The sequence below is a fragment of the Piliocolobus tephrosceles genome, chromosome 11 (assembly GCF_002776525.5).
Source record: "Piliocolobus tephrosceles isolate RC106 chromosome 11, ASM277652v3, whole genome shotgun sequence".
NCBI lineage: Eukaryota > Metazoa > Chordata > Mammalia > Primates > Cercopithecidae > Piliocolobus > Piliocolobus tephrosceles.
In genome coordinates this window covers 111,868,886-111,894,871 of record NC_045444.1, presented here as the reverse complement: position 1 = coordinate 111,894,871, position 25,986 = coordinate 111,868,886, and the positions used below count along the sequence as shown (strand labels likewise).

Genomic DNA, 25,986 nt, shown 5'->3' with positions numbered 1-25,986 from the left:
ACCATTAAAAAGAATTGTTCATGATTAGAAACCAGACTAAGATGCTGTCATTAAAATATTCACGTAAGTGTTCTGTTACTTTGTTTCCTTTTCTCCTTTATTCTCCTTGTTTTGTGCTTGAGAGTTTCCACCTGAAGGGTATCTCTACACTACAGTGATGCCCTCATCTGACTTTGCAAGTTTTATATTTACTATACTTTTTTCCAGTTGTATTTTTACCTGACACTGTTGGCAATGGTGTGTAGTTGAATTACTCCCTGCCAGTTTTTTTTTTTTTTTTTTTTTTTTAAATAGAGCGGTTCACAGCGTCCTTGCCTATTGCTTATCTCTCCAGTTATCTGTCCTTTTTTGCTGTTGCTGGTGGTGTTCATTCAGACAGACATCATTCTTCCCTTTTACCTGTTTATTCCAGTCTAACCCTGTGAAAAAAAATTCGTCATGAGTCAGGAGAAATTCCTCATGGCATGTATTACTGGTATTGTGATTTGAGTGGCAGCCGACTGACACTTAGAGAACAATTTATCTACCTGAATTGGACTAGACATCACTAATGCACATGGCAGATTGATTGTACAGCTTTAGTGGACGTATTCTTTATTAATGAGATTCAGTACGATTTGCTAAAAAGCCTTTTACTGGGTAGTCATTTTCCTTCCCCCTTCACAATCTCTTTTTATCCCATTTAATCTGTTGAACCATATCCCATGTTTTGAAAATGTGTTTCTTTCCTCTACTTTTATTTGAAATACCGAGACATTTTAAATAATTGCTGGCAAACTGAACAGAACAAACACAAAATAAAAGAAAAGAAATATTGGAATTGAAATGGATTATAAAAGACAGGAAACCAGAAAAAGAATTAAAATCCTAAAAAGTCATTTAAATGAAGTAAATGTAAAATTATGTGGAAAAGAAGAAGAAGAAAACAAACCAAGAATAACATTTGACATTTGAAATAACTGATTTCTAGAAATGAAAGTATTTGTACTGATGGGGGTTGTAAAGCGTCATGGGATTCCTTTCTAAAGAAAATATGTTATTTGTATTGATTTGCTGAGAGTTGTGAGTTGCTGAGGTTTGGGGACTTCAAGTAGGCCCCAGCAAAAATCTAGAGAAAAACCATAAACTACACATCTCTTAACCCTCTGCTTCATTATCCAGAGGCCACTAGGCAGGAGAGAATAATTTGTCTTAACTCTGACTTTTTTCTAAAACACCAGAAGATGACATAAGGTTGAACTATTTTAGATTCTAGTCTCACCCTGAACAAATATTCCCTCCTATGTAATTTCCATCCTGGTATAGGAGGAGGATAAAAAAGGAAGTCACTTCTCTACTCCTGAGAGAATAGTCTTCATGTGCTCTGATTACTACAGATATTTCCCCATTATCTTTCTTTTTAAATTTCCCCATTACTGTTTATTTTTGTAAATCACAAAATGTCATCTGTCCCCTAAGTAAAATAAAATGCTGAAAGAATAACGTTCTCCTAAAAATAACCTAGAAAACAATTTGCTTGACAAATGATTTTCAAACCTATTTTGTCACTCGTCTCAAAAACAAATACTGTTTAAATTGTATATACTAACAGGTATCTAAATAATTTTTAAAATTATATGTGACAGTCGAATAATAACAAGCAGCCTAGGTGGTTAAGAAGACTTCTCACTAGGTATGGTGACTCATGCCTGTAATCCTAAGAGTTTGGAAGCCTAGGGAGGGAGGATTGCTTGAGTCCGGGACTTCAAGGCCAGCCTGGGCAACATAGTGAGATCCCATCTCTACCATCAGCTGGGCATGGTGGTGCATGACTGTGGTCCTAGCTGCTTGGGAGGCTGAGGTGGGAGGATCACTTGAGCCTGGGAGGTTGAGGCTGCAGTGGGCCATGATTGCACCACTGCACTCCAGCCTGGGCAACAGAGGGAGATCCTATCTCAAAAAATTTTTTACAGTAAATAAATAAAACAAGAATCCCTCTAGAAAACAATCCTAAAAACTCAAATTTATCCATGCCATTCTGATTCTCTCTGTAAAAGAGCTGGATATGTCAGAGTTACAATGACTCTATCAAGTACTATATGAATAAAGAAATACAAAAATTAGCTGGGTATGGCGGCATGTATGTGTAGTCTGAGCTACTCCAGAGGCTGAGGTGGAAGGATCACTTGAGCTTGGGAGGTAGAGGTTGCAGTGAGGCGAGATCACGCCACTGCACTCAGTCTGGGTTCAGAGTGAGACCCTGTCTCAAAAACAAAAACAAAAAAAAAAAAAAGAAGACAAGAAAAGAAAAAGAAAAAAGAACTCCTCTTTGCCTGTGCAAAAGACAGCTGTCAGTTATTGTTGGACCAGCTTCCCCTAGCATCCTCAAACCAATCTGAAGCTGAAACCTACCAGTAGCATTTACCCTGCAATGTTGAATATACATTGCTCTTCAGAAAAGAAATCAAACTACAAAAAAATTTTAAAAATTATTTTAGGTTTTAGTTCTTGTAGACATAAAGTAGGCATTTTATCTTCATAATTCATTACCTCTTCCCTTCTTTAACTTTAGCCTAAATATATGACATTTTCACCAAAACATTTATATTAATAGAGTAAAAATATACCAGCTCATGTGCCAAGAAAAAAACCTTTCAGGGTAATTCCCTGAAAATATCTGGAAATTCATTAGCGAATTGCACTTACAATATCACATGTTATGCCTGCTTATTTACTATTCCCTTGGAGAAGTCATCATCAGTGCACTGAGTGGGTTCAACACAATCTGATTTGACAAATGTTTAATAACCTACTATGCACAAGAGACAGCTTCTCTGCTCTTGGAAGCTAGTTTAATAATTAAGACTAAACCTACCAATTATTGCATCCTTTTGAATCTATTCATATGCCAAAATTATCCTCGTGTAATTTTAACTATTTTAGGAGAAAGAACAAAATATGTGTACATTGATAAAATAAAACAAAATGATAAAGTAGAAAATTCACAGTTGGGGGCTGGGTACACGTGTCATTTGCAAATGTCCAAAGCAAACAATCTTCCCGTGTATTGCTTTCTACTCTACATGGAAGTGAAATCTTTGTAGACATGGTACCATATGATGTTATTAAGATAGCCACGTTAAGTGATAAAGATGAAGGTAAAAATGGTGACAGTAAAAATAATAATAATAATAGTAATAATAATATTAATACAAATACAATAATAGCAGCTACCAATTCTATAATAAGTTGGTTACCCCACTAGTTGTGCCACATGTTCTATCTTTTCTTTCTTTTAACAGCTCAACAAAATGAAGATTGTTATTTCCAATTCAAAAGGAATAAACAACTTTAAGAGTTAAGGGACTCATTATGAATCTCATTAAAGCTAGCAAGCGAAAGAAACTGATTCCACCTTGTATTAAGGCACAAGGATTTTCCTACTACTATGTTCCCTTTCACCCATATACACAGCATTACTCCAAGTTTCATTCTTACAATGAGGTAACCTACAGGTTTATTGAAATACCCAAGAACAGAAAACATCCCCAGTTTTCTATCTAGTTGAAAGCATCAACTAGTTATCTATGTATCCATCATTGCAAAAATGTCTTAAGTGAACATCACCAATGCTAATAACTGAATCTTCCCATTATCAGAGCATTTTTCCTTTTGGAAAATGTCAAGCATTCTGTAGGCCTACATCTGCCATTTACCTTCCTTCTTAGATTACAGGATTTGTGACTGTCATCTCTGCCCTAAACTGGAAAGCAGCCGAGTGTGTGGATCATATAACTCTTAGAATCGGTGTCACCGATTGCATGATTTCACTAACTGCACAAAAGGCAGAGACCTCTAGGCAATTGTTCGTTTGTTCTGGTTAATCTGGGTGCTTGCCCTCCATTTGCTACTTAATGAGTGTAAAGTTTCGGTTTTGCAAGATGAATAAGTTCTAGAGATCTGTACCTGTGGTTAACAATACTGTGTCATGCACTTAAAAATTTGTTAGGAGAATAGATCTCATGTGTGATGTTGTTACACACATACAATAGCAAAAACTTTCCTGAAACTTAAATGTGTATATGTATACAGTTTTTAGAGTTTTATAAAAGCATTTCAAATTTTTTGACTTTTCATAAGTATATTAAAAGTTTTATAAAAGTATTAACATTTCTCTGTCAACCTCATACCTACAAATTATCAAAAACAAAACATGAAATTCTAACAAAGAGCAACAAATCATTGAAATCCTAATACACATCTCAAACATACTGTGTCTACAACTTTTCTCACCAAACCTGGTTATTCTGCCATCTTCCACATCTCAGTTAATGGAAACACCATCCTTTTAGCTTGCTCTCACACTTCCCATCCAATCTATCACCAGATTCTGTCAATTCTACCTTCAGAATGTAACTACGATTCCATCACATCTCACTTCCTCCAGGGCTGCTGCTCTGGTCCCAGCCACCATCTTCCCTCATCTCTATTGCTTTTACAGCCTCCTGACTGGTCTCCCTGCCCTGCCCTTACTGAGACCTGTCTCATCGCAACTTCACCCTGAGCTAAGCCAGCTTCCTGACAGCAACCTCCACGTCCTCACGAGATTGGACTCCACTGCTTCTGGCCCGATCTTCTAACCCCCACCTCACCTGCTCTGCCCTGTTCGAACCACAGTGATATCCTTCACGGACCTTCTATGTGCTAGGAATGCTCCCCATTATGACCTCTTCTCTCCACATTCCTTCTTCCTTAGAAATCTGTTTTTCCTGAGGTCTGCATGGCTTCTTTACTCACTCATTACTTCAGGTCTTCACTCAAATGTCACATCCTCAGTGAGTCTTTCCCTGAGCTTATTTTAAATTGCACTATCCCCATGCTCCTGACCCCTAATTCTCTTGTTTAGTTTTTTTTTTTTTCACAGAATTTATTACATTTGCACTTACTCTGTGTGTACTTGTTTCCTTTTTGTCTGCCTTCTCCACCTCCCAACCCCCTACCAGATTGTAACTCCGATGAAGACAAGCATGTTTTGGTATTTTGTTCACCATCTTATCCCAAGCACCTAGAGCAATGACCGACATATAATAGATGCCCAATATATGCTAATGAAAAATTTAATACGGAAAAAAAAAGCTATGCAATACATACAAACATCAACCTAATAGAAAATTAAGAAGTCTCCTTGGTAACAGCTCTCTTCATTCTTTGCTGAACCACTTCATTTTTTATTCAAACATCAGGATATGCTGAGTGGCATACTTAGCTCCAAATCAGAGATGAAAATGCAATTTACAATTAAAATAATGGATTTTAAATACTGGTCTTTTTATTTTTTAAAACATCTTCCTTGTACATCTTACTGAAATTGATTTTCTTTTTCTTTCTTTTATAAAGTGATCTTTTTTTCTGCTTCCTAGCAGGCTAGCTATATTCACATTCCAGTATGGACATGAATATTCCATTGTGTATTTCCAAATATGAGCATTATTGGGAATAACTTTTAACTAGAGGCATGTGTTTCAGGCAGAGTTTCATTTTGAGGGGGGACTTGATTTTCCTTTTATCAATTCATGATTAAAATTAATTTTAAGGTAACCCATACATATATAGTGAAGACATTTTCTTTAGGTGACCTCAAAGTTAGAAGTCTTGGAGCAATTTTATTAGCATGCTCAGGCTGTATTCTAGCAGTTTCATTTGTTATGTTAGACACATTCTCTAGGAGACATTGCATTTTTAGCAGTTCAAAAAGTCCCCTGACTCACAGCCTTACTCCATAATAATTTCTTTTTCCTATGGGTTTTTTTTTTTTTTTTTGAAACATTTTACAAAGGCCATCTTTGGTTAAAGATATCTTCCAATAGCTAGAAGAATATAAAAAATAGTCCTCAACAGGAAACTATTGACAGTCAGTCTATAACTATCTCTCCACATTTAACATTACTTTTCAAAGAAAAATTACCTTAAATTCTCCAATGGGCTTCTGTTTAATCATTTAATTTGCCATGGTGTTGGATGTTTGGAAGGTCCACTCTTCACTGCAATTTCCTCTGTCAGAAGAGCTTAATTCTCATGCTGACTGAGTAGCTCACATGAGGCTCTGTTCTGAAAGGCCCCTCCTCTTGCCAACATCTGTCTATTTATTTCAGATATAGAACAGATATTGAGCTTCTTAAAATGTAAAATAAGTGCTACTTCTAGGATATAATTAAAGTCAAAACAACCAAAAGTATAAATAGCTCTTGAAATGTACGTGAGAAGACTGAAGGAGGCTTACCCTAACAGTAACCTTTAAAGGACCTTTTTTTTTAATGTTGCCTCTACTCTGTCCTGGCAGGTGACTAGATAAAAAATCAAGGATTGTCTCTATTACTAATATAAGCACAACATAAACTGTAAATTTATAAATTCTGAAGTTTGTATTAAGCATCTTGGGAATCTTGATAGCTCTAACTAAAAACAATAGGCAAGCAGGACAGACGCCATTTTGACTTGTATAAGGGGACTCCTTAGATTAACTTTCCCCGTGAGCACTGAAAAAAAAAAAAAAAAAATAGAACACCTATCATTAATTAATTCCTTTAGAATCATCCTTGCAGATTAAACATCTGGCTCAATAAAGAATTTTTCTGGTCTAATCGTATGGTTTGAGGAATAAAAAACTTGCTCATGCATTTGATATTTTTTAATCAAAATTACTCCCATATATGAATATCTTGCTTAGCTTTGAAGAAGAAAATCTGGATGCATGATTTTTACATAAAAACAAGCAAAGCAGTTTGTGGTCCCCTGAAATGATTAATAGAAAAGTGATTCAAATTAATCACAAACACAAGAGGAAGCTGAAATTAGAGAGGGTTATTAAGATACTGGCTGCTGTTTAATCTCACCCGTTATCAACACATTAACCTTGTTTTCTCTGCCTGAGCACTAAGTCCTACAGCAAAATTAGGTCAGAAATTCACATCAGATCAGATCAGCTGACTCATTCCAGCAAGACCCTGACATGCTGCAGATTTGAGTTTAATTCTAGATAGGAGGATGGCTGAGGGCTTGTGTGTGTGTGTGTGTGTGTGTTGCTCAAAGCATAGATTAGTTACATAGTATTTCTGTGCTCCTGTAGAGTATTCCTAAATACTCTTAGGCAAGCTGGTGGAGTATTTCTTAAAGTTGACAGGGTGTTTCCCAACCTTTGTTTAACCATGTTCACTCCACCTGTGCAATGGGGCTTTTTAAACACTGCTTTTCATGTAGAAATAGGGTATCTCATTTTTCTACATGCCTCCAATTAAAACAAACCTAATAATATTAGCTACTCATGACCAAAATAGCTATTCATGGTGCACTGAGTGGGTATATCATTCACAAAAATGCACTTCAATAGATGCTATTTCCACAAAGTCTACTGCCACAAATCATGGGTATGTTCCCAGAAGCCATTACTATCTAAAGAGGATTTATGTAACTGTTAACATTTCTCTAATAAGAGCTCTCTGTGTAATTATGTCTTTGGGTAAAGTAGTCATTTAAAATATTAACCAATTCAAAACTTGGATGTCATAACCATTTGCCTTTTGGGTAGCAATGTGTTAGTAAAGGAAAAACAAGTATTTTCTTTATTTTTATTTTTGCTTTATTTTTCTTCATGGTCCAAAGGATGTTTAGTGGTTCTTTTTGAGTAACAGAAATAATGACTGTTTCAAATATAGATAGCTTTCAAGTATATATAATAATATGCAATTGCATGTATTTTTTTAAAGGAGCTGTAAGTAATCTAATTCCATTTCTGTCACTTTTAAAGAGGAAATATAACCTCATATAGATCCCTTGAGGGCATCCACAGGGAACAGAGACATTCCTAATCAGCCTAAGTAGTCCTTTGTGTCAGAACCACTTTGCTAAAGTCGAGAGCTGTCTTCCAGATTCACAATGTTTAGGAAAATTTAACTAATGTAGCATTTGTTTGATTAGAAAAAAAGAAATCCTACCCTTACCTATGGGAGATATGATGCTCAGAAAGACATGTACTAGGAACAGCTTTTCTTGTTGCTTTTAATTTAAAGGATGTTTCCTATACTGTTTTTGAAATACTATAGCTAATAGCAAAATGAGACAGTGCAAGAACCAGTTTCAGAGTTCAGAAAGAAAACTTTGTTTAAAGGGACTTTTTGTGCATTTGGCATATCAGATTATCTTTGGATTGCCTGTCCTTCTCAGGAGATATCGTCACTTGACGGCCTAAACTTGGTGGCCTGTAAATAGTCAACTCCCAGGAAGGTGTTCACAGATACACCCAGGTACTGCCTTAAGGGATGTTTGTGGCTGGACTCTGTTCTAGTCCGTCACTTGCCTTCTTCTCATTGGCTGGTTCCTGAACATGTCAATGGTTCAATACACAACTAGTCTTCCTATTTCTTACCTTTTCTCTCAATCACATGATAAACTGGAATTTTGCAACTCATCTCAAGGGAACTCATTTGTGTGAAACTATAGGTTTTGTGTGTTTGTTTTCTTAAAGGTTTTTCATAAAAAAAGTAAATCTCATTTAACAGTGCCTGCACAAAGCCATTAGGATTTAAAATAGCAGAAAAGATGAGCTACTAAAATAATTTTTCATTCTCCATTAACTTGTTTCCTTTAAGTCTTTTTCTCTTTTTCACCAAATGTTATTTGAAGCTGTTAGGAAAAACACGAAGAGCATCGCTTTTTATTTGATATTTTTTCACCCAGCCAGACTTTTGAGTAAAACCCCATTGGAGAAATGGAAGTGAAGGTACAAGAAAGTTAATAGTGACAAGGTGCTCAAGTTAGCTTAAAAATAAGGAATTGGGCTCAGAAAGCCTAAGTGACTTAGAACACTGAGAAAGTGATGAGGATATTCTTTTTCTAAGAGCTCAGTGTTTTAAGCTTCCCAGCATCAGCACAAAAGGCATTTCAGCACATATGTGATCCAGAAGGTCAATCATATGAAATCCTATTTCCATTTTTTAAGCAATCCTTGGCAGTCTGCACGTTTCTGAAATTGCAACTGGCATATTTCACAGAGAATTATCGTCAATGCCTTTTCAAGGACAAACATGCCCCATCTTTAGATTTTCAGCATGTATATCCTATATACTGAACTGCAGTATAGTTTTAAAAGGCATCAAGCAGATATGTTACATAATTTTAAGTAATTAGACTACGTTTATTAATGCCTTATTGAATCCTCTCTACTCAATGTAAATTGCATGCTAAAAATATTAAAACATGTGTTAGGTTTAGATGTTGGTCCTCTGTATCTTTCACCATCCCTGGAATCCCAAAATGCCAGTGTGACTAGCGACTTGCTATGGACTTTCTCAAAATACTGAAAACACATTTTTTTATTAAGAACGTGGCAGCAATTCCAAAATTGTAGTTTGAGAAAAGAATGAAAGACTGCTATTATTTTTAAATTGTCAGAACTCCGAGATATCCAGTTACCATGTGAATGAAATAAAATTGAATGTGGACGTTACCGTGAGTACTGAGACTAGATCATTTGAGATTCCACAGCCAGTCTATCATAAGGAGGTTAAAGACTTTAGCCTCCTCATCCTGTCCTATCATTACTTGTTTGGCCTGTTTCACTTTTCTCTCTCCAACTTCCTCCCTTACCTATCCAGATACTATCTCTGTCCTCACACTGTACATGGGTCCTGATTTTGGAAAAGAAAGACACCTGAGAAATCGCAACAACTAGAAAACTTTACTAGTATTCTGCCCCCTCCAGAGATATTCATATTTTAAATTAAAATTCTAGAAAAACATGTTGGGGGAGAGAAAGTAGGAAAGACAGGAAAATTCTAGTTAGCAAGACACATACACATTTTTCAAATCCTAGCGCATGTGCTTACTGTGAGGACAGTAATAAAATAATGTTTGGGATATGATTGACCTCACCAGGTTTGGGGCATGGCCCACAAATGACTGTCTCCCATATGTGCACCTGGTCAGGGTTCCTGCTGCCATCTGAATCTCTACCTGTGATTGTCTTTGAGGTGAGGTCTGAGTGTGTCCTGATGGGAGTAATTCCCCTGTACCTCCGCAGCACAGGCATGGAACAGATTTCCATCTTGGTTTACTTTCCTAGCCCACTATTTTCCCACTAGAGCTTGTCCTAGACCCAAGGCTCCAGCTCTTCTCCATTTGGCAGCTTTAACTGCACTGAAGCTTTTGGAGAAACAGGGAGAAAGGATTGTTCTTTAATTCCACCTTTCTGTTTCTTTTTCTACTAGTTATTCTCAGCTGCTCTGATGGTTTTTCACAAATTTTATCTCCATAATTTGGCTCCTGATTTAAATCTATGTATTGACTTTAGATAACCAGGTTTGGGAACTTTTCATGCCAGTTTTTAGTCTTTCATTCATTCATGATATATTCATCCACATAACGTGGCATCTGTCCTCTTATCAGGGCTGAGCAGTCTGTGCTCCATCTAGAATGTCCTAGACGCTTCCCTTCCCACCTACTCAAGGACTCTCTAACAGCAACTTCTCCCTTTCTCTAAGTCATCAATATTTCTCCTTCTGCAGTAATCATTCACACCCACATTTTAAATATGCTAATTTTCTCCCTTCCTACGGGAACAAAATTTTTATTAAAAAAAAAAAAAGTTGGGTATGGTGGCTCACGCCTGTAATCCCAGCACTTTGGGAGGCTGAGGCAGGCGGATCGTGAGGTCAAGAGATTAAGACCATCTTGGCCAACATAGCAAAACCTCATCTCTAGTAAAATTACAAAAATTAGCTGGGCATGTGGTGCATGCCTGTAGTCCCAGCTACTCGGGAGGCTGAGGCAGGAGAATTGCTCGAACCTGGGAGGCAGAAGATGCAGTTATAAATGATAATATAATATTATTATAGTATAATATAATATATATTTATAAATGATGTATTAATAAATACATCATTTATAAATATATATAATACATATATTATACATATATGTATTTATAAATAATAAATACATCATTTATAAATATATACTATTTATAAATAACATACTTATTTATAAATAATACGTATGTTATTTATAAATAATTATTTAGATTCTGTTCAAATCCTTTATTTTCATTCTCTTGTGAATACAATCCTATTCGGCTTTGTTCCTGGCCCTTCAATGAAATTGTTCTTATTAATAATACAAATGTGGTAAAAAGCAATGGTCAGTTCTCAGGCTTCAACATATTTGATGTATCAGCCAAATGTCTCTCTCTTCTTTAATCGCTTTTGACACTTCACTCTAAGGCATCATACTCCTTTGTGGTTCTCCCCTCTCACTAACTGTTCTTACTGAATTCTTCCACAGTTCCTATCATATGAGCAATCAGGTGCCTCCAGGGGGCAATCCTGGGTTCTTTTATCATCTCTATTTAAATTTAAGTCGTAGTTATCCTCATATCGGCTCATGATGGTGAAATCTATAGACTATAACTCTCATATTTGTACCTTCGGCTTGGAACTCTACCGTAGCTTCCAGATTCTTTACTCAACGGCCTCCATCACCTCCACTTGGATATTTAAAAGGCTTCATAAAATCATCATACCAAAGCTGAGCTCCTGTCCCGCCATCACTTACCCTAAACTTGCTTCCCTTTTAGTCTTTGCCATTGCATTAAATGGAAACATCCTTCTGCTAGCCTAGGCAGAAACAAAATAAAGTAGAAAAAAACAACAGAACAAACCTGAGAGCCACCTCTAATTAATTTTTTTCTCTCTTGCTCAACTACTGCATCTCATCAATCAGAAAATTCAAATAGTGCCCATAAATTTATTATTTTACACCACCTTTACGGCTACCATCCCAGTGCAAACCAACATTATCTCTCAGCAGTTAGTACACAACAAAATGATGTACTTCTCTCTTTTGCTCTATTCTCAAGTAGGACTAAAATTTTATCTTCTGCTTATGGGGTGAGTAGACGTGAATGTCTCCAGATAATATGGGACTTCTTCGATTCAATGTGTGATCTGAATTATCTTTACTTTTATGCTATTAACATAGTTCTGAAAAATATTGCTTTATCAGACTAGCAGGAATCAACTCAAAGTTCACATAAATGGATTACTTAGACCTCACTTACCATGTAATGACAGGGTTTTACTGTGTCTCCATTTACCTAAATGCCTGTTCCTAAGTCCCTTGGACTTTAGTCCTCTGAGGTTACGCCCCTTTTTGAACACTTGACAGTTAACCACCTAAAAATTAGCCATTTTTGTTGTCTTAATAACTATGAATCTTTAAGTAGAAACCTACTGAAGCTTGTTAATGAAATACAGAAGATAGTAGTACAGTGATAAGCACACTTTGGGTGTTCTGTAAAAGCTAATAAAATGATCCAGAAAATAATTTTATTTATATGCTTACAGAAAAGGATTTATTATTGAGTTTTAATGCCAAGATTACAAACTTCAGACTTTAGAGTTTTGAAGTTACTTTCAAAAACATGTAGGTCATCCTTTGTATTTTGAATTTTAGAAAACTCAGACTCATAAAACTAAAGTTAAATGCTCACACACAAAAAAGTCCCTCAAAAATACTTCACAGAAGAAAAAATTGTCCTAAGACAGCATTTATACACTCTAGAAAATTATTGTGATACCAGTTAAAATTGGTTAGAAATCAAAATAACATAGTCCTCAACAATAAATTAATTGACTTTAAATATAAATACATGCAATTGTGAAAATGTTGATCAATTATGCAATTTTTATACCTGATAATATATTTTCATTTTAATAGTCCGGAGAAAAGAGTTCTCTTTTAAAACAATCTTGTACACCATTCCTTTCTATTTCTAGCTTTTTGCTTTCAAATCATCTCTCTCTCTCCATATAGTTATTTTTAATTAAATTATTGGAGTAGCGTGATCTTACCTAGCTTCTTTATAAGCATGAAAAATTCATTTTAAGATAATATTTTAGTTTTTTAAATATCATAGCGTACAGAGATGATAAGCAAAAGTATTAACGCCTGATTAGATGAAAAATCTCCCAATTAACCATCAAAATGTCTTTCATATTATTATTATTCAGTTATCAAGCTAATTGATATAGATTAAGTCCCTATATTCTGGATTTTTCACTTAGTGAATGAACTTTATTGAAGAAACAGGATTCCATCTGACACAGGTGTCTGCCTGTACCACCAGAAGACACACACACATGCAAACTGAAAACGTTGTGACATTCTTTTTAAAAAATCAAAAGATATGCATTCTTCTTCTGGTGTCAGCACTCTAGGAAATTTAACCTCAATTTGGAAGGCCACCCTGTGGGGCTCATCAGCTAGTAGCTGGTAGGTTTTGCATCATAAAAGTAATTCTGTTTGAACAAACTTGTGGCACTTGGTACCAAACAAGAAATTTAACAGCCATAAAATTCTGTGTAGGGAGAGCACAACGTGAGGATTCTACCTGCCTTCAGAGGCTCACATAAGTATAATTATTGATGTTCCTTGGCCATAATCTAGAAAGAAGATGAGCTCTATTTAAAGGTAAGAACTATAATCAAAGGCCATTAAAGGTAGGGATTTTCATCAAACTTGGGCTATTGAAGGGTTTGTGTTTTCCCTTGCGCCTTTGCCAAGAGGTTATTGAGCATAAGCTTTTGTTCAGAGGAAACTGAATTTTTCCCCATCCCGTCTGCAGCTGCATATGCACACACACACATAAGGAAATAACTGTTGTTAACTAAGGATGATATTGGCAGGGTGGGTGGTGTTTTTGTTATAGTTGAGGGTTCACTTTCATATACGCTCGCCAAGTCTGACTCTGAAAGACCTTTTCTGACCAAGCGACAACATCACAGCCTTAACAGCCCTCATGGACTTTCTTGTGTGCACAAAACTCGAAATAATTTTATTTATATTTACCGTTTTATTGCTTCTTCTTGTCTTCGGCGTTTTTCATTCTTCTCTTTCAAATAGGCTAGGTTAGTTTCATTTCTCAAGCGATCATTCTCTCGCGCAATATCTGATGCATTCTGAATAACCAAGCCATCATAGGCCTTCATTCCCATATCCTCTATGTACTGGAGAAATGTGTCCAAAGGGTCTTCCTCGGGATTAGAACTCATCATCTTGGAGGATATCATGTAAAGAGGAACACTGCCTGCAGGGTGAGAACACATTTTACTTTTATCCAGGGCGGGGAAAAAAGCAAGGTGCTGTTTATTATCCCTAACAACTCAAATCTCCAATGATTATGACCAAATCTGATTGGAGAAAATACCTCACTAGAATAATTGCAACCAGAATATTTGAAGTAAATATTAAATAAGTGCTACCTGAGTAGCAAACCCTCTCTTAAAGTAGCAAAACTAGCAAAGTAGCATCATCTTGAACTATAAGATGATGTGAAGGTGTAAATACTGTATGAAAAGTTAAACATTTGGTTTGCATAATTACAATAATAATTTTGTTTCTTAAAATGTTTCTACACAAAGAAGATATATAAGATCCAAGCTTCATGTATTTCTGATTGCCATAAAGACTTTTCTGTTCAATTTCAGGTAAAATGATGTAATTATTTGGAAAGAACTTTTGTACATATATGTGCTTCCCTTAATTTTTGAAATTAAAATGTATGAATCTGAACTATTTATGCAAAATATAGTAGTAGTAAAAGAAAAACACATTTCTAATATAACTGTTCTATAAAAGAATCCTTTTTAACTCTTCATTCCTCTCCATAATGGTCCTCCATAATGTCTTCATACTACAACTAACATATCATAGATCACTAGGACCACATTAATCCTGACCAGTCTGGTAATTCAAGCATTGACAACTGTTGTCTCATTGTTACATGAAATTTTAAAAACTTGAGCCTCAGAAAGGATTACTGAGAAACCAAAATTAATCAAAACAAAACAAAAAAGCATAGGAATTTCAATTAGTATATATTACTCTCAACTGTAAAATGATGCTAGTAATAACTCCTATCTCCTGCTGATGTGAAGGTTAGGAGAGGTGAAGACTGTAAATAATTTAGAATAGAGTTAAACAATAGTAAGTATGTAATACTATTAGCTAATATTATCATTAAAAAGTATGAACTGGCAGCAATAGGAATGTCAAGTGTATATGTGTGGTTAGATGGGTAGATGGACAGATGGATGGAAGGAAGGCTTACTGTACTAATTGCATATTAATTGTGGTATAAGAAACTGGTATAATTGAGTCAGATTAAAAAACCAAAAGCAAAGTCAATTAACAAGGGGGAAAAAATTCTCCATTCAAAAGTTATTAATTCCCTTGCATGTTTTACTTTCTTTAAAAGACTTAGAAAGATATTTTTAAAATATCAGCCCAACTCTTTGATGTAAAACTCCCAGACTTTCGCTTTTTCAATTACAAATTTTTTAATTTTCATTCTGATTTTTTTACAGGTATAATCATGTTCCAAAACCTGGATAATAACTATGGAAATTTTACTTCTCATCAGACTTTATTAGCATTTCAGCTGCCAGTCAATCCATATTTGATTTGGAACCCATGCTGAATTTAAGGATTTTTCTCTCCTATCTAAGAAATTATTGAAACTAGAGTCTAGATAAGGTTGTTTGTTAACTCTTCATTTTCATGTTAAGTTTTTGTATGTTTTGTTTTATGTTAAGCTGTAATGGGTTAGCAAATGAAATGGACTTTTAATTCCAACTATCTGGTGTAATTGAATTGTATTTTAATATCAGTATGTCAGATTAGATGCTTATGTGAAGGACATTAAGCATAGCAAATTAATGCTACAAATGATTGCAATTTGGGGAAAAATACAAGAAAATGATTCTCAGAGAGCTAAAGCATTGCCATTGTCAGGAATTCACTTCTACCAAGGACTTAAGCACTAGTCCTTACTAGTGCCTGGATAAAAAAAGAGCAGCATAACTTCACGACAATTAATTCTACCCAAGTTAAGCAAGCCAAGTCACGATTACAAGAATTCTAGAGATAATGCCTCCGGCTGGATGATGATCACTCCTTCCTGCCCTCTAGCAAAATTGTATATTTCCCAATTGAATAAGGCATTATTACCCAAAGGTTTTTTTTTTTTTTTTTTCCTTAAGTTTTCCTCCAACCAAAATGACACCAGAGATTCCTACACAGTTTATATATTCCAAATATCAGTAGGGCTACTTGTTTACCTCTGAAAACTAATTATCTTCCTAAGTAGTCTTTCAAATTGGCTGGAATTTAAATTATTTTTGTTCTGAGAAAATATTAAATAATATTATGAAATATTTACACTATAGAAAGATGCATTTAACAAAATGGAGATCAATTTTTTTGAGATGAAAATGAACCATCATATCTAGCAAAACTTCAAAGTAATGAAAATTGGATAAATGTTTGTACACATGCTCCTGCCACCTAGTTCTAAAAAAAGTATTAAATTCCATGACCATTCATTTATTCGAGTATTTGTTGAGCACGTGATATGAACAGCCCTGATGAAGGCAGAATTGTGTCCCTCTAGATGTCTTCATGGCAGTGTTAGAGCAAAATAAATAAATAATTGCACTACTTGTGACTAGTGTTGATTTAGGTGGACTTCACTAGTTGGTCATACACATTTTATTTTCACTATTTTTAAGGGTGAGCAAGAAACATTGTTCGACAATCGTGTTTAGTCTCTGAAAATGAACACAGGCCCGATCAACGTTTAAACATCACATCTCTTTGTTTACTTGTTCACATGTAAAAAGTATAATAGTTTGTAATATTGAGGAGGCTGTGAGGCTGTCCTGAAGAGCATGGATAAGGAGGCTGGCAGAATGGCCTATAAACCCCAGTGAAGGCACCTCTAGCTCTAAGACTTCGTACAAGTTAATTAACGTTTTTCAGCTACCATTTCCACATTAAAAAAAATAGTGGTTGGAATAGACTCATGTTGTGAGTATTGAGTTAGAAATGCAAATTCCATAAATTTAACCATTATTAATAGTCACTAACATTACTGTTAGTTTCCCAATTCTTAAACATGGCTAGAATTATATTTAATAATAATATAACCCCTTGATAAATGTAATTTTACTTTGAAACAAAGGTAAGTACAATGTTTATTGTAGTGCAACTTCCTTCAACATGCATTTGTAAATGGACGCCAGGTTAGGAGTTCGTACATTCTTCCCCCAATCAAATATATATGGACAGCTCCACATAACCATTGTCCCCCATTGTCCACATCCAGAAAATAAAGAAAATGGGACATATGGACCACGAAGCTCATCCCATCTCTCAAACCCTAGATCTCCACCCTTCCAAGCCGAAAGTGTTTCTCAGGCAACTAAATTATGAGTAAATAGATTCATGGCCTCACTAGCGAAAAGACAACCTTATGCTCATTGTCTATTTCATTACAGCTGCTACCAATTCAAAGCAGTGAGAACCCACAGACAGGTACAACCATAAATCTCTTTGTTTTTTGGAAATTTATATTTACACCTAAGGTAGATATTGAATAAGGTATGTTGTAAACCACCAAAAAGTTGGCTGCATTTTGACTGTTGGATATTAAGTCAAGTTTATTTGTGGTCCTTAAATGACAATAAGGTATGCAAGAATTTTATAAAGGCTTGCCTCGAACATCTAATCCTATGTTGGCATCCTAGAAGACCCTATTTGTTAAGAGGCAAATGGCCTCTCTCCTCCAGGTAGCATCTTTAGCTCTGTCTCAGTAAATAAGGGAGTCTGACTTACTGAACGACCATTAACTGGTGCATGGGGTATTTGTGACAACAGAGTGGGTGAGACTAAGGTGGAACTCTGGCTTTTCTACAGGCATCCCTTTTAATTGAGTTCATCCCCTTTAATTGAGTTCATTGAGTCTGTTGCCATTTTTGCTCAAAACAAATTAGATATTTTAGCCCCTTCCCTGCTCCCTGAACATTGGTTGAAAACGAGCATCTTTGGTCTTCATTTAGAAGACAGATGTATTCTCTTTGCAATGCACAATATTGATACAAGTAGTGCAACGCTGTGTGTGCATTCCTTGAAATTTGTGGCCAACATTTAAAATTTGTGTCAGGGACCCTCCTGGGAAAGCACCTAAAATGACCGAAATCAGATTTCCTGTACAATCTACAGATACCTTCACATCCTCCCTTTCTCTGCCTTTCCTCCACTGTGGTATTCTGCATTCATAAAAGACTCTTTTTGTTTAAGTTTTTAGATTACTGTATCTAGAATCATAGCCATTCTAATGTAAGTTACAGATGTTGGCTTTCACACAGCTGTATGGTTAACTGCTCAACTTTATTTTATTCTTTTACTTTGTTATTTTCATCATGTTGACCACACCCTTCACAAAGATCACTTTGTGTAACACTGTGACACTTCTCAAAATTTGGAATTTCATTCCACCCAGCTAAATTGCACCAAATTAAACTGATGGAATTCTTACCATAAGTTAAATGCTAAGCATGTAACTGTTTATTGAGTTAACCATTTTCTTATTTTCTTTTGTGCAAGGCCATCATTATACTTTACCAATGCTGAACCTAGAGCTGAAGGTAACATTCCATTTCTTTACAATTGTTTCCACTGAAATAAAACTACCCATTATATACACATGTGGAGCATAAGCTAAGTATGGTATGTCCAAATGGAATTCATAGAAACACTAAAACATTTAAAAAATACTTCATTTTTTTTCTGTAGTTTCCTGCTACTGCTTCCATCCAGAGAAGTCAAGAAGCTAAGACACTACGTGACCCTTAGTTCCGAAGCTTAAAAAAAGCAGCATTTTTGAGAAAGATGTGTATGCAAAAGAATTGAACTAAGATTATAGATTTATGTGGGCTATTCCCATTGTAAATTAAGGTATCAGTTGTGTGTGGTCTCAATCTACCAGAGGATATTTATTGTGGCACCAACTAATATCAAGATTGAGTTCCCCATGGTATAGAGGGCTTTTGATTAATTATAAGATATTGTTGAATCAATGGTGTACAAAGAGTAAGATAAATATTAGGCATGCCATCTTCCTTCTCATGCATGGTTAAGCATTTCTCTTCCCTTTGCTTCAGAACAAATTTCTTCATAAGTATAATTTCATACATTGTTATATCAAGCACTCTAGCGCTATAAGGACTGGCTAGAATAGACATGTACACTGATTTGTCAGGTAGAGCCTTCCAATGGGCAATTTATCTCCATTTACCAAAAGCAGAGCTTTATAGGTACTAGTATCATCTGAGTAAGTTAGTCCAGTAGCCTTCATAGGCACAGATCCTTTTATCTTTTATTAAGGTATTTATCTAGAATCTGAAACTTTTATTTTCCAAGATATAAAGTTGTGACAACTCCGTTAACTTGGTTATTTGCCACATATACTAAGTGGTGGAGAGAGAAAAGGCTCTGTCTTGGGAGAGAGTGGATTCCTAATCCTAATACCTGAAGCTCTATGAGAAGCTTCCTTAATTTTAGGCCACAGTTTATCCTACAAGATAATCTTATAGCTATAATAAGGTAGTTTATTTTGTACCATTGTTATAATGCTACTTGTGACCAGCCAGAAGAACACAATACATAGAATGGAATAAATATCCTAATTGAAACCTAAATATTTTACTTTTATTGTACTTCACATTTGTGTTTTTATTTTATTTGCAGAGGGGAAAGTTTTCTAGTCTCCACCTTTATATATTTCTGAGCTCTTTAAATCACACCTGTCTCAATGCTGTGAGGAAGTTATTAGAATTTGAGTTACTAAGATTTGAGTTTCCTTCCTACTCCAATCATTGCATCTTCTTTGAGGTAGACAATCCTATTTTTGTTTCCTCATATTATTGATCCAATAAAAGTTTCCCAAGGCAATTTCGACTAATTTTTGTTGTTTTTGTTCAGCAGGAGAAAAAAATCTTTTACAAGTTTTGCATGTACTCAAACCAATTTGAAAACACATTGTGTATGAAAATGTAAGTATTTAAATAATCAGGCTTCTGATACATATGTAAAATACATATGCAAATTAATATTTAAAATTTGCTGACTTCACATAGGACCAAATCATCAGGCTAGCCTGGTTATAACCCATAACACATGTAAACCATGTCAAATTTTTTTTCTGATAAAAATCTTTAATTTGTCAAGCGTTACTCCTATAATTTCACTTTGATTATGCTTGAAATCCTACTCCCTACCCCACAAATGGTCACACTCATTTTCTCATTCTCAGTGTCATCAAAATGCAGCTGTTCTGCCCAAAATGGGAAATGTTGAAGTTACAACCAAGAAAGCTTGCTAAAGTGACTACAAAGACACTGATTGCTTTTTTCTCAGAAAGCAGATTACTTTGCAGTGAGTTTTTCCCCACGATCTCTCTTCCCAAAATCAGTAAAATAGGCATAAATCGTGTTAGTGCAGTAGCATCATGAATTGGTATCTCCCCCTCATCTTCCAGGTTGTCATGGTGCTGTATGCCCATGGTGTAAAGGGATTGTACATTTCCATTAATATTAGAGACTCATACAAAATGCCAGTGGCTGAGATACTTTTTGGAGGCTTGGGCCAAATGGTTCCAGATGCTTACAAGGCATTATTTGCAAAGTAGATGTAGTCAGACTAATAAATTGCTGACTGGAGCTGGAGTGGGAACCCTCTAATTGAATTGGGAGTCTATAATTTATTTATTTTTTTAAACAATAGCCAACCTTCTTGTGTCTAGGATTTTTACACTTCTCTTCCTAAACTTGACAGATGTTTCAAGTCTTCAGGCTTCTCCACTGTCCCTTGTGCGGTTGCAATATTTTTCTCTGGTCTGTTTCCACTAATTCTCTAAACTATCTGTGTCCTTCACATAGTCCCTTTCTTTGCTGAGTTGGCTCATGTATGTTGCACTTTCCATAGGAAAACAAAATAATTTCTGCATTTGTGGACCACATTTTCTCATTACTTTGTATAATTGGTGCTTGCTTGACAATATATAAAATAAATGGGAACATTGTCTAAAATGTGAAGAATTAGGAAGAGACTTAATTTTAACTCTTTCTCTATATTTGTTATTCCACACTACTTGGTTATAAATTCTTGGATGTTTAAATGACTAAAACTACATCATGTAACCTTTTCATTTGAATTTCATTATTTTTTGGCTATATTTAGAAAAAAATCAAATTATATGGTACCAAAACAACTTTAGTATTTCCTAATGATAGTGAAAAATACTATTTTATGCAACAGTTTTTCCAGATATGAAATACCCACATGTCTTGTATTTAAAATATTGCTGAGTAGTTGGAAAAATTAGGATGGAGACACCCCAACAAAATAAGAACATGTCCCAAGTAAAACAAGTCCACCTAAAGTTTTACAGAAAATATTTATTGTGATGAGACTAACAAAATCTTTCTGACATTGAATAGTATTAAAAAATGTTCCTCAAAGTGTGTAATCAGTCAGGAAGAAGCAGTGTCAGCTTTGCTGTTTGTCTGGTAGTTTTGAATTTTGGGGGTTAGTCTGTCTTTTTTTCCTGAGAATGTAAAATTGGGCTCTCACTGCTGACACAAATGTGCTAAGAGACTGTTGTAAAATATTTATGGTATGGAATAGTGGATAAATAGCTAGCATGCACAACTTGAATGCCAATTAATACCCTGGAAAACATTTTCAATGCTGTTAATAATTCAACATGGCTTATTTTACTAATGAAAATCTAGTTTAACCATTTCCATGGTAATGTAACTAAGTGGGTAAGGGAGTAAAAATAGCCTCAGGCTCACTAAAGCCCTGGATGCCTTCACTGTGGCTTTATTTCTGCTCCACCTAATAAGGCATGCAAACTTCAGCATTAAGTATCCCTAACTAAAATCCATTCCATTTTACCACCAGATTGCTTGATCTATTTAGTGCTGGATTCAATTAGCATGCTTAGAGAATCTGAAAAATGAGATACATACCAAAATTTAAGTCCCCAGGGAGAGCTAAGTGCAATAACCAGAAGGTGACTTGTGTCTGTCAGAGCCCTCTCTCACGGTTGATCTCAGGGCAGTTCTGTAGGAGTAATCCAGCACCATAAGAGATAGACTTGTAGTTCAGCTCAGTGTTTCTTCAGTTAAAGTGCATTGTGTCAGGATGGGAAAAGTGTCGACTCCGAGATTCTTCATCACTAGATCAGAGCATTCTCGATGTCCTTCCTATCAGATAAAATGGCCTTTAAAGTTTGCTAGGAAGATGCAGTGGCAGAAGACAGGTGCTTGCTTCCTTAAATCGACATTCGGAGAAAAGAGGGCATAGCTAATGGGTGGGGATGAACACACAACCCCTCTCCTTCCAGGTCCAGCAGGGAAGAAATTGAATGATTTTACCCACTTTGCTACACAGATGATTACAAGACCCGAAGCAATCACCAAGCTGACTAAGGTACCTCATTTGATTATATTCTGCGAAGACAAAAATAAATGAAAACAAAAAATCAGAAACATCCTTTCTAAATGTCTCCTTTCAGCCAAAAAGATGCTCTTTCTCATTGCCACTTACATACAGAAGGTTTGGAGCAGCCCAGCTTGTGGCATAGTCCCTCCCCCGTGACAACCAGCTCTCTCTCTCTCATTCTCTCTCTCTCCACTCCCTCCCTCCCTCCCTCCCTCCCTGCCCCTGACTCCCTCCCTTCCTGCTTCTCTCTCTCCTCTCCAGCTGCCTTAGTCTGTTGAAGCTGCTGCTGATTAATCAGGGATTCTGAAACAAAGAACCTACCTTCTGAAATAAGCAGTAATCTTTCTTCTCTGTTTCTGCAATCCGTCTGCATTGAACGGCAAGGCTGCCAGCGTTCTAGCACCTTGGATAGTTCCTGCTCACTAGGCCCATTGGAAAAGGGAGAAGAAGCAACTGAAGAAATTGCAAGAAACCGGAAAGCGGCATCGTTCTAGTTTGGATTTCGGCTCCCTGGGGGCTCCCATCCTCATTAAAGGCCTCACATCTAGGCAACAGAACCTCTCTCTTTTATCTAACTGAGCTGAAGTCTGATTAGTAAATAATACAAGGAAAAGAGGGTAAAGAAATACCCTTCATTTATACTCACTATAGCACTAATTCAGTCTTTATGGAGAGGAAAAATATAAATCCATTGAAAACAAACGTTCTTACTACAGAGAATGTTTAAGTTATAAGCATTTCACCCCTGGTGTGGCTAACGAAAATGAGCAACAACTTAAATGGAACATCTAGATCTCAGTTTGATACCTTTATTTGATATCAATTTTGCCTCCACCCTCCCTGCACAGCCGAGCCATGCACACAATTACTGCTGACGTACTTCAGGCTGCTGCTTGGGGAGAGAGGGGAGGAGCCTTTTAACCTCATCAAAACAGCTTCATGCCACCTGCTCCCATGGCATGAGAACAAAACTAGCCCACTTAGAAAGAACATGCACAGTACACACGTGTGTGGAACAAAGGTCTCACTCGGACTGCACATTTTTTTAAGTAAAATAAGATGCAAAATAGTTATGACACATATGTCATTAATTCCTATAGACTCGTTGTTAAAATTAAAGTCATTCTATTTCTGATATTTCCCAAGGACTTTCCTCATTCTGTTCTTAATACTCTACTGAATATATACATATATATCATGTTATATACCACAACTTATATATGGGAGTGTGTTTGTGTGTATTTGTATTTACTAAGTTCAAAGTTTTTATCATACTTGCTCCTTCTCAGTAAAAACTAAAATGTACGTGTTATAATCTATTAACTTTGCACTATGATAAAAGGAACAATATATAATACATTTCTGATTGATATGGGCTAAAAAAAAAAGCAATACTGATGGGAGGGGATGTGCTTATTATTTGATAGTGACCAGTTGATTTTTTCCCCTCACATTATTTTTCAGTAACTCACTGTAAATGACCTTCAATTGCAGGTTGATTTTCCCAAGACCTATTTTTAACATCTATATTCATAACCAATGTCTTAGAAAATAGTTTTCTAAATTTAGTTTTTAATGCATTGACAGACCACAAAAGTAAACTTAAGTTCACCTGTCTAATTCTTAAATGTCACCTGGAACTATGCTATAATTTTCTTAAATTATATTTCTTTTACTTGTAAGTACCTGAGGAAAAAGAAAATCAACACATTACATTACTATAAAGCTTTTCGATTTCACATGTTCTGAAGTTCATTCCTGAAGCTCATCACTTATTTCTTGGTCTTTGTGTATCTAGCTTTTGGTTGGAACAGGACATCTGTTTAATTTTAAGAAGGATTCTGCAAGATTAGATAGATGAAAAGAAAAGGAGGAGAAATACAAATGAAAAAGAGAAGAGGCCACACTTCTCTCATACTCTCTTCCCCCATCCCAATGCTCTCCCTCTCCCTCTCTCTCTCTCTCTCTCTCTGTCTTACGAAGGTTCTAAATACCTAGCACATTGCTGAAAACTGCCTCAAGCACCACTTATAAACTAGTAACAGCCACCACACTGTGATCAAGAGGTTTACTAATGTGCCATAATTTTTGGTAGTGAAATGTTCTCATAGACTTTCAGCACATGACCAAAGGTCGAAAAAATTCTTTACAAAAAAAAAATTATTGACAGACATTTTAGAAAATGGAAATACTTTATCATGACTGATAATTTTGCCAGTCCAGCAGTCTATGTTTTGAACTACAGAGAGCTTGAATAAACTGTAGTGCAAAGTCCATTTCTATATATGAGAAAAATACTGCCAACATAAGTACACTGACTTCCTTCTAAGCTCACGTTTATTGCCTCATTAGGATTAAGACCCAAGGTCACTGGGCTGACTGCAGGTCACCTCATCTTTGGCCAGTACAGTGGTTCTCAGTCCCCTTGATTTCACGCACCAGAATAATCCAAACAAAGTGAGGAGAGGCTGACATACAGTTGCCAAGCATAAAAAATGAAGAATTTGCCATTTCCTTACCACAAAAAATAAAAGGCTTCTTTATATTAGAAGAATAGAGAAAGCATACTTATAACAATAGATGGTCTTTTAAGTTTCATATTTTCCGCTTTAGGAAAATATATATTTTCCTTCATTTCCTTCCTTCCCTCCTTCCTTCCTTCCTTCCTTCCTCCCTCCCTCCCTCCCTCTCCTCCTTCCTTTCTCCCTCTCCTCTTTCCTTCCTTTTGTTTCTTCTTTCCTTCCTTCCTTGCTTCCTTCCTTCCTTCATTCCTTCTTTCCTTCCTTTCTCCCTTCCTCCCTCCCTCCCTTCCTCCCTTCCTCCTTCCTTCCTTCCTTCCTTCCTGATTTCCTGCCTCCCTGCCTTTCTTTTCTTTTTCTTTCTTTTTCTCTTTATATTACAGAATAGGACTTGAGAATCATCACATTATACCAACCCCATTTTCTCAATCCCACATTTTCCTCATTCTAGGTGTCAATGTCACTGATAGGGCAATATCTTCTCTGGAGACATACTAGTGTATAGGAGTTTATAAAAACCTTTGAGGATCATGCTGAGAAGGACCCCAGAACTACTTTAAGTCTCACTGAATGAAACAGCAAAGGATCTTTACTCTTGCAAGTCATCTTAGAGCCAAATGCAGAACTCACCTCTACTCATTTCAATAGTATCTGGAGAAAAGTGCATTGGAAAAACTTTAAGTTAAAAATCCTCATATCAGGAATAAAGGTATAGAGATACATAAAAAGCTCAAATTATACTCATGCATTGGTTTATTTCTTGTACATCTTTACATGGATGTTTCTGATGTCAATAAGAAACAAGTCATTGAGATACCTGATGACTTGATATTTCTTTTAAAGTTCTTTAGTCAGGGTAGAGTTTAGCTCTTTGGTTACACTGTATTAATGGTGTTTGATGTTTTAGGGGTTAAACAGGTCCTTCAGTGAACTTGGATAGAACAGAAGAGTCAGCGCCCTGAAAATGCTTCTTATTCTATACATCAGCCAGACAGTGGAAGGTGCTTGATGTATAAAAGTGATGTAAATGAGAAAAGTGGGAACTGAAATAGAACAATTTAGTTACCCAAATTTTAAAGGGTTTATTCAA

The 25,986-nt window shown here is 35.8% G+C and overlaps 1 protein-coding gene across 1 annotated transcript in view; it reads right to left on the bottom strand.

Moving 5' to 3' along the window:
- Positions 1 to 23,247, bottom strand: part of NYAP2 (neuronal tyrosine-phosphorylated phosphoinositide-3-kinase adaptor 2) — a 286,916-nt gene extending 263,669 nt beyond the window's left edge. Inside the window, exons 1-3 of the mRNA XM_023217531.2 lie at positions 22,699 to 23,247; positions 21,903 to 22,385; positions 13,879 to 14,116 (exon numbers count right to left, since the gene is read on the bottom strand). Coding sequence (XP_023073299.2) covers positions 13,879 to 14,099 — 221 coding nt within the window. The 5' untranslated portion in view covers positions 14,100 to 14,116; positions 21,903 to 22,385; positions 22,699 to 23,247. The remainder of the gene's footprint in view (positions 1 to 13,878; positions 14,117 to 21,902; positions 22,386 to 22,698) is intronic.
- Positions 23,248 to 25,986: the final 2,739 nt, after the last annotated feature.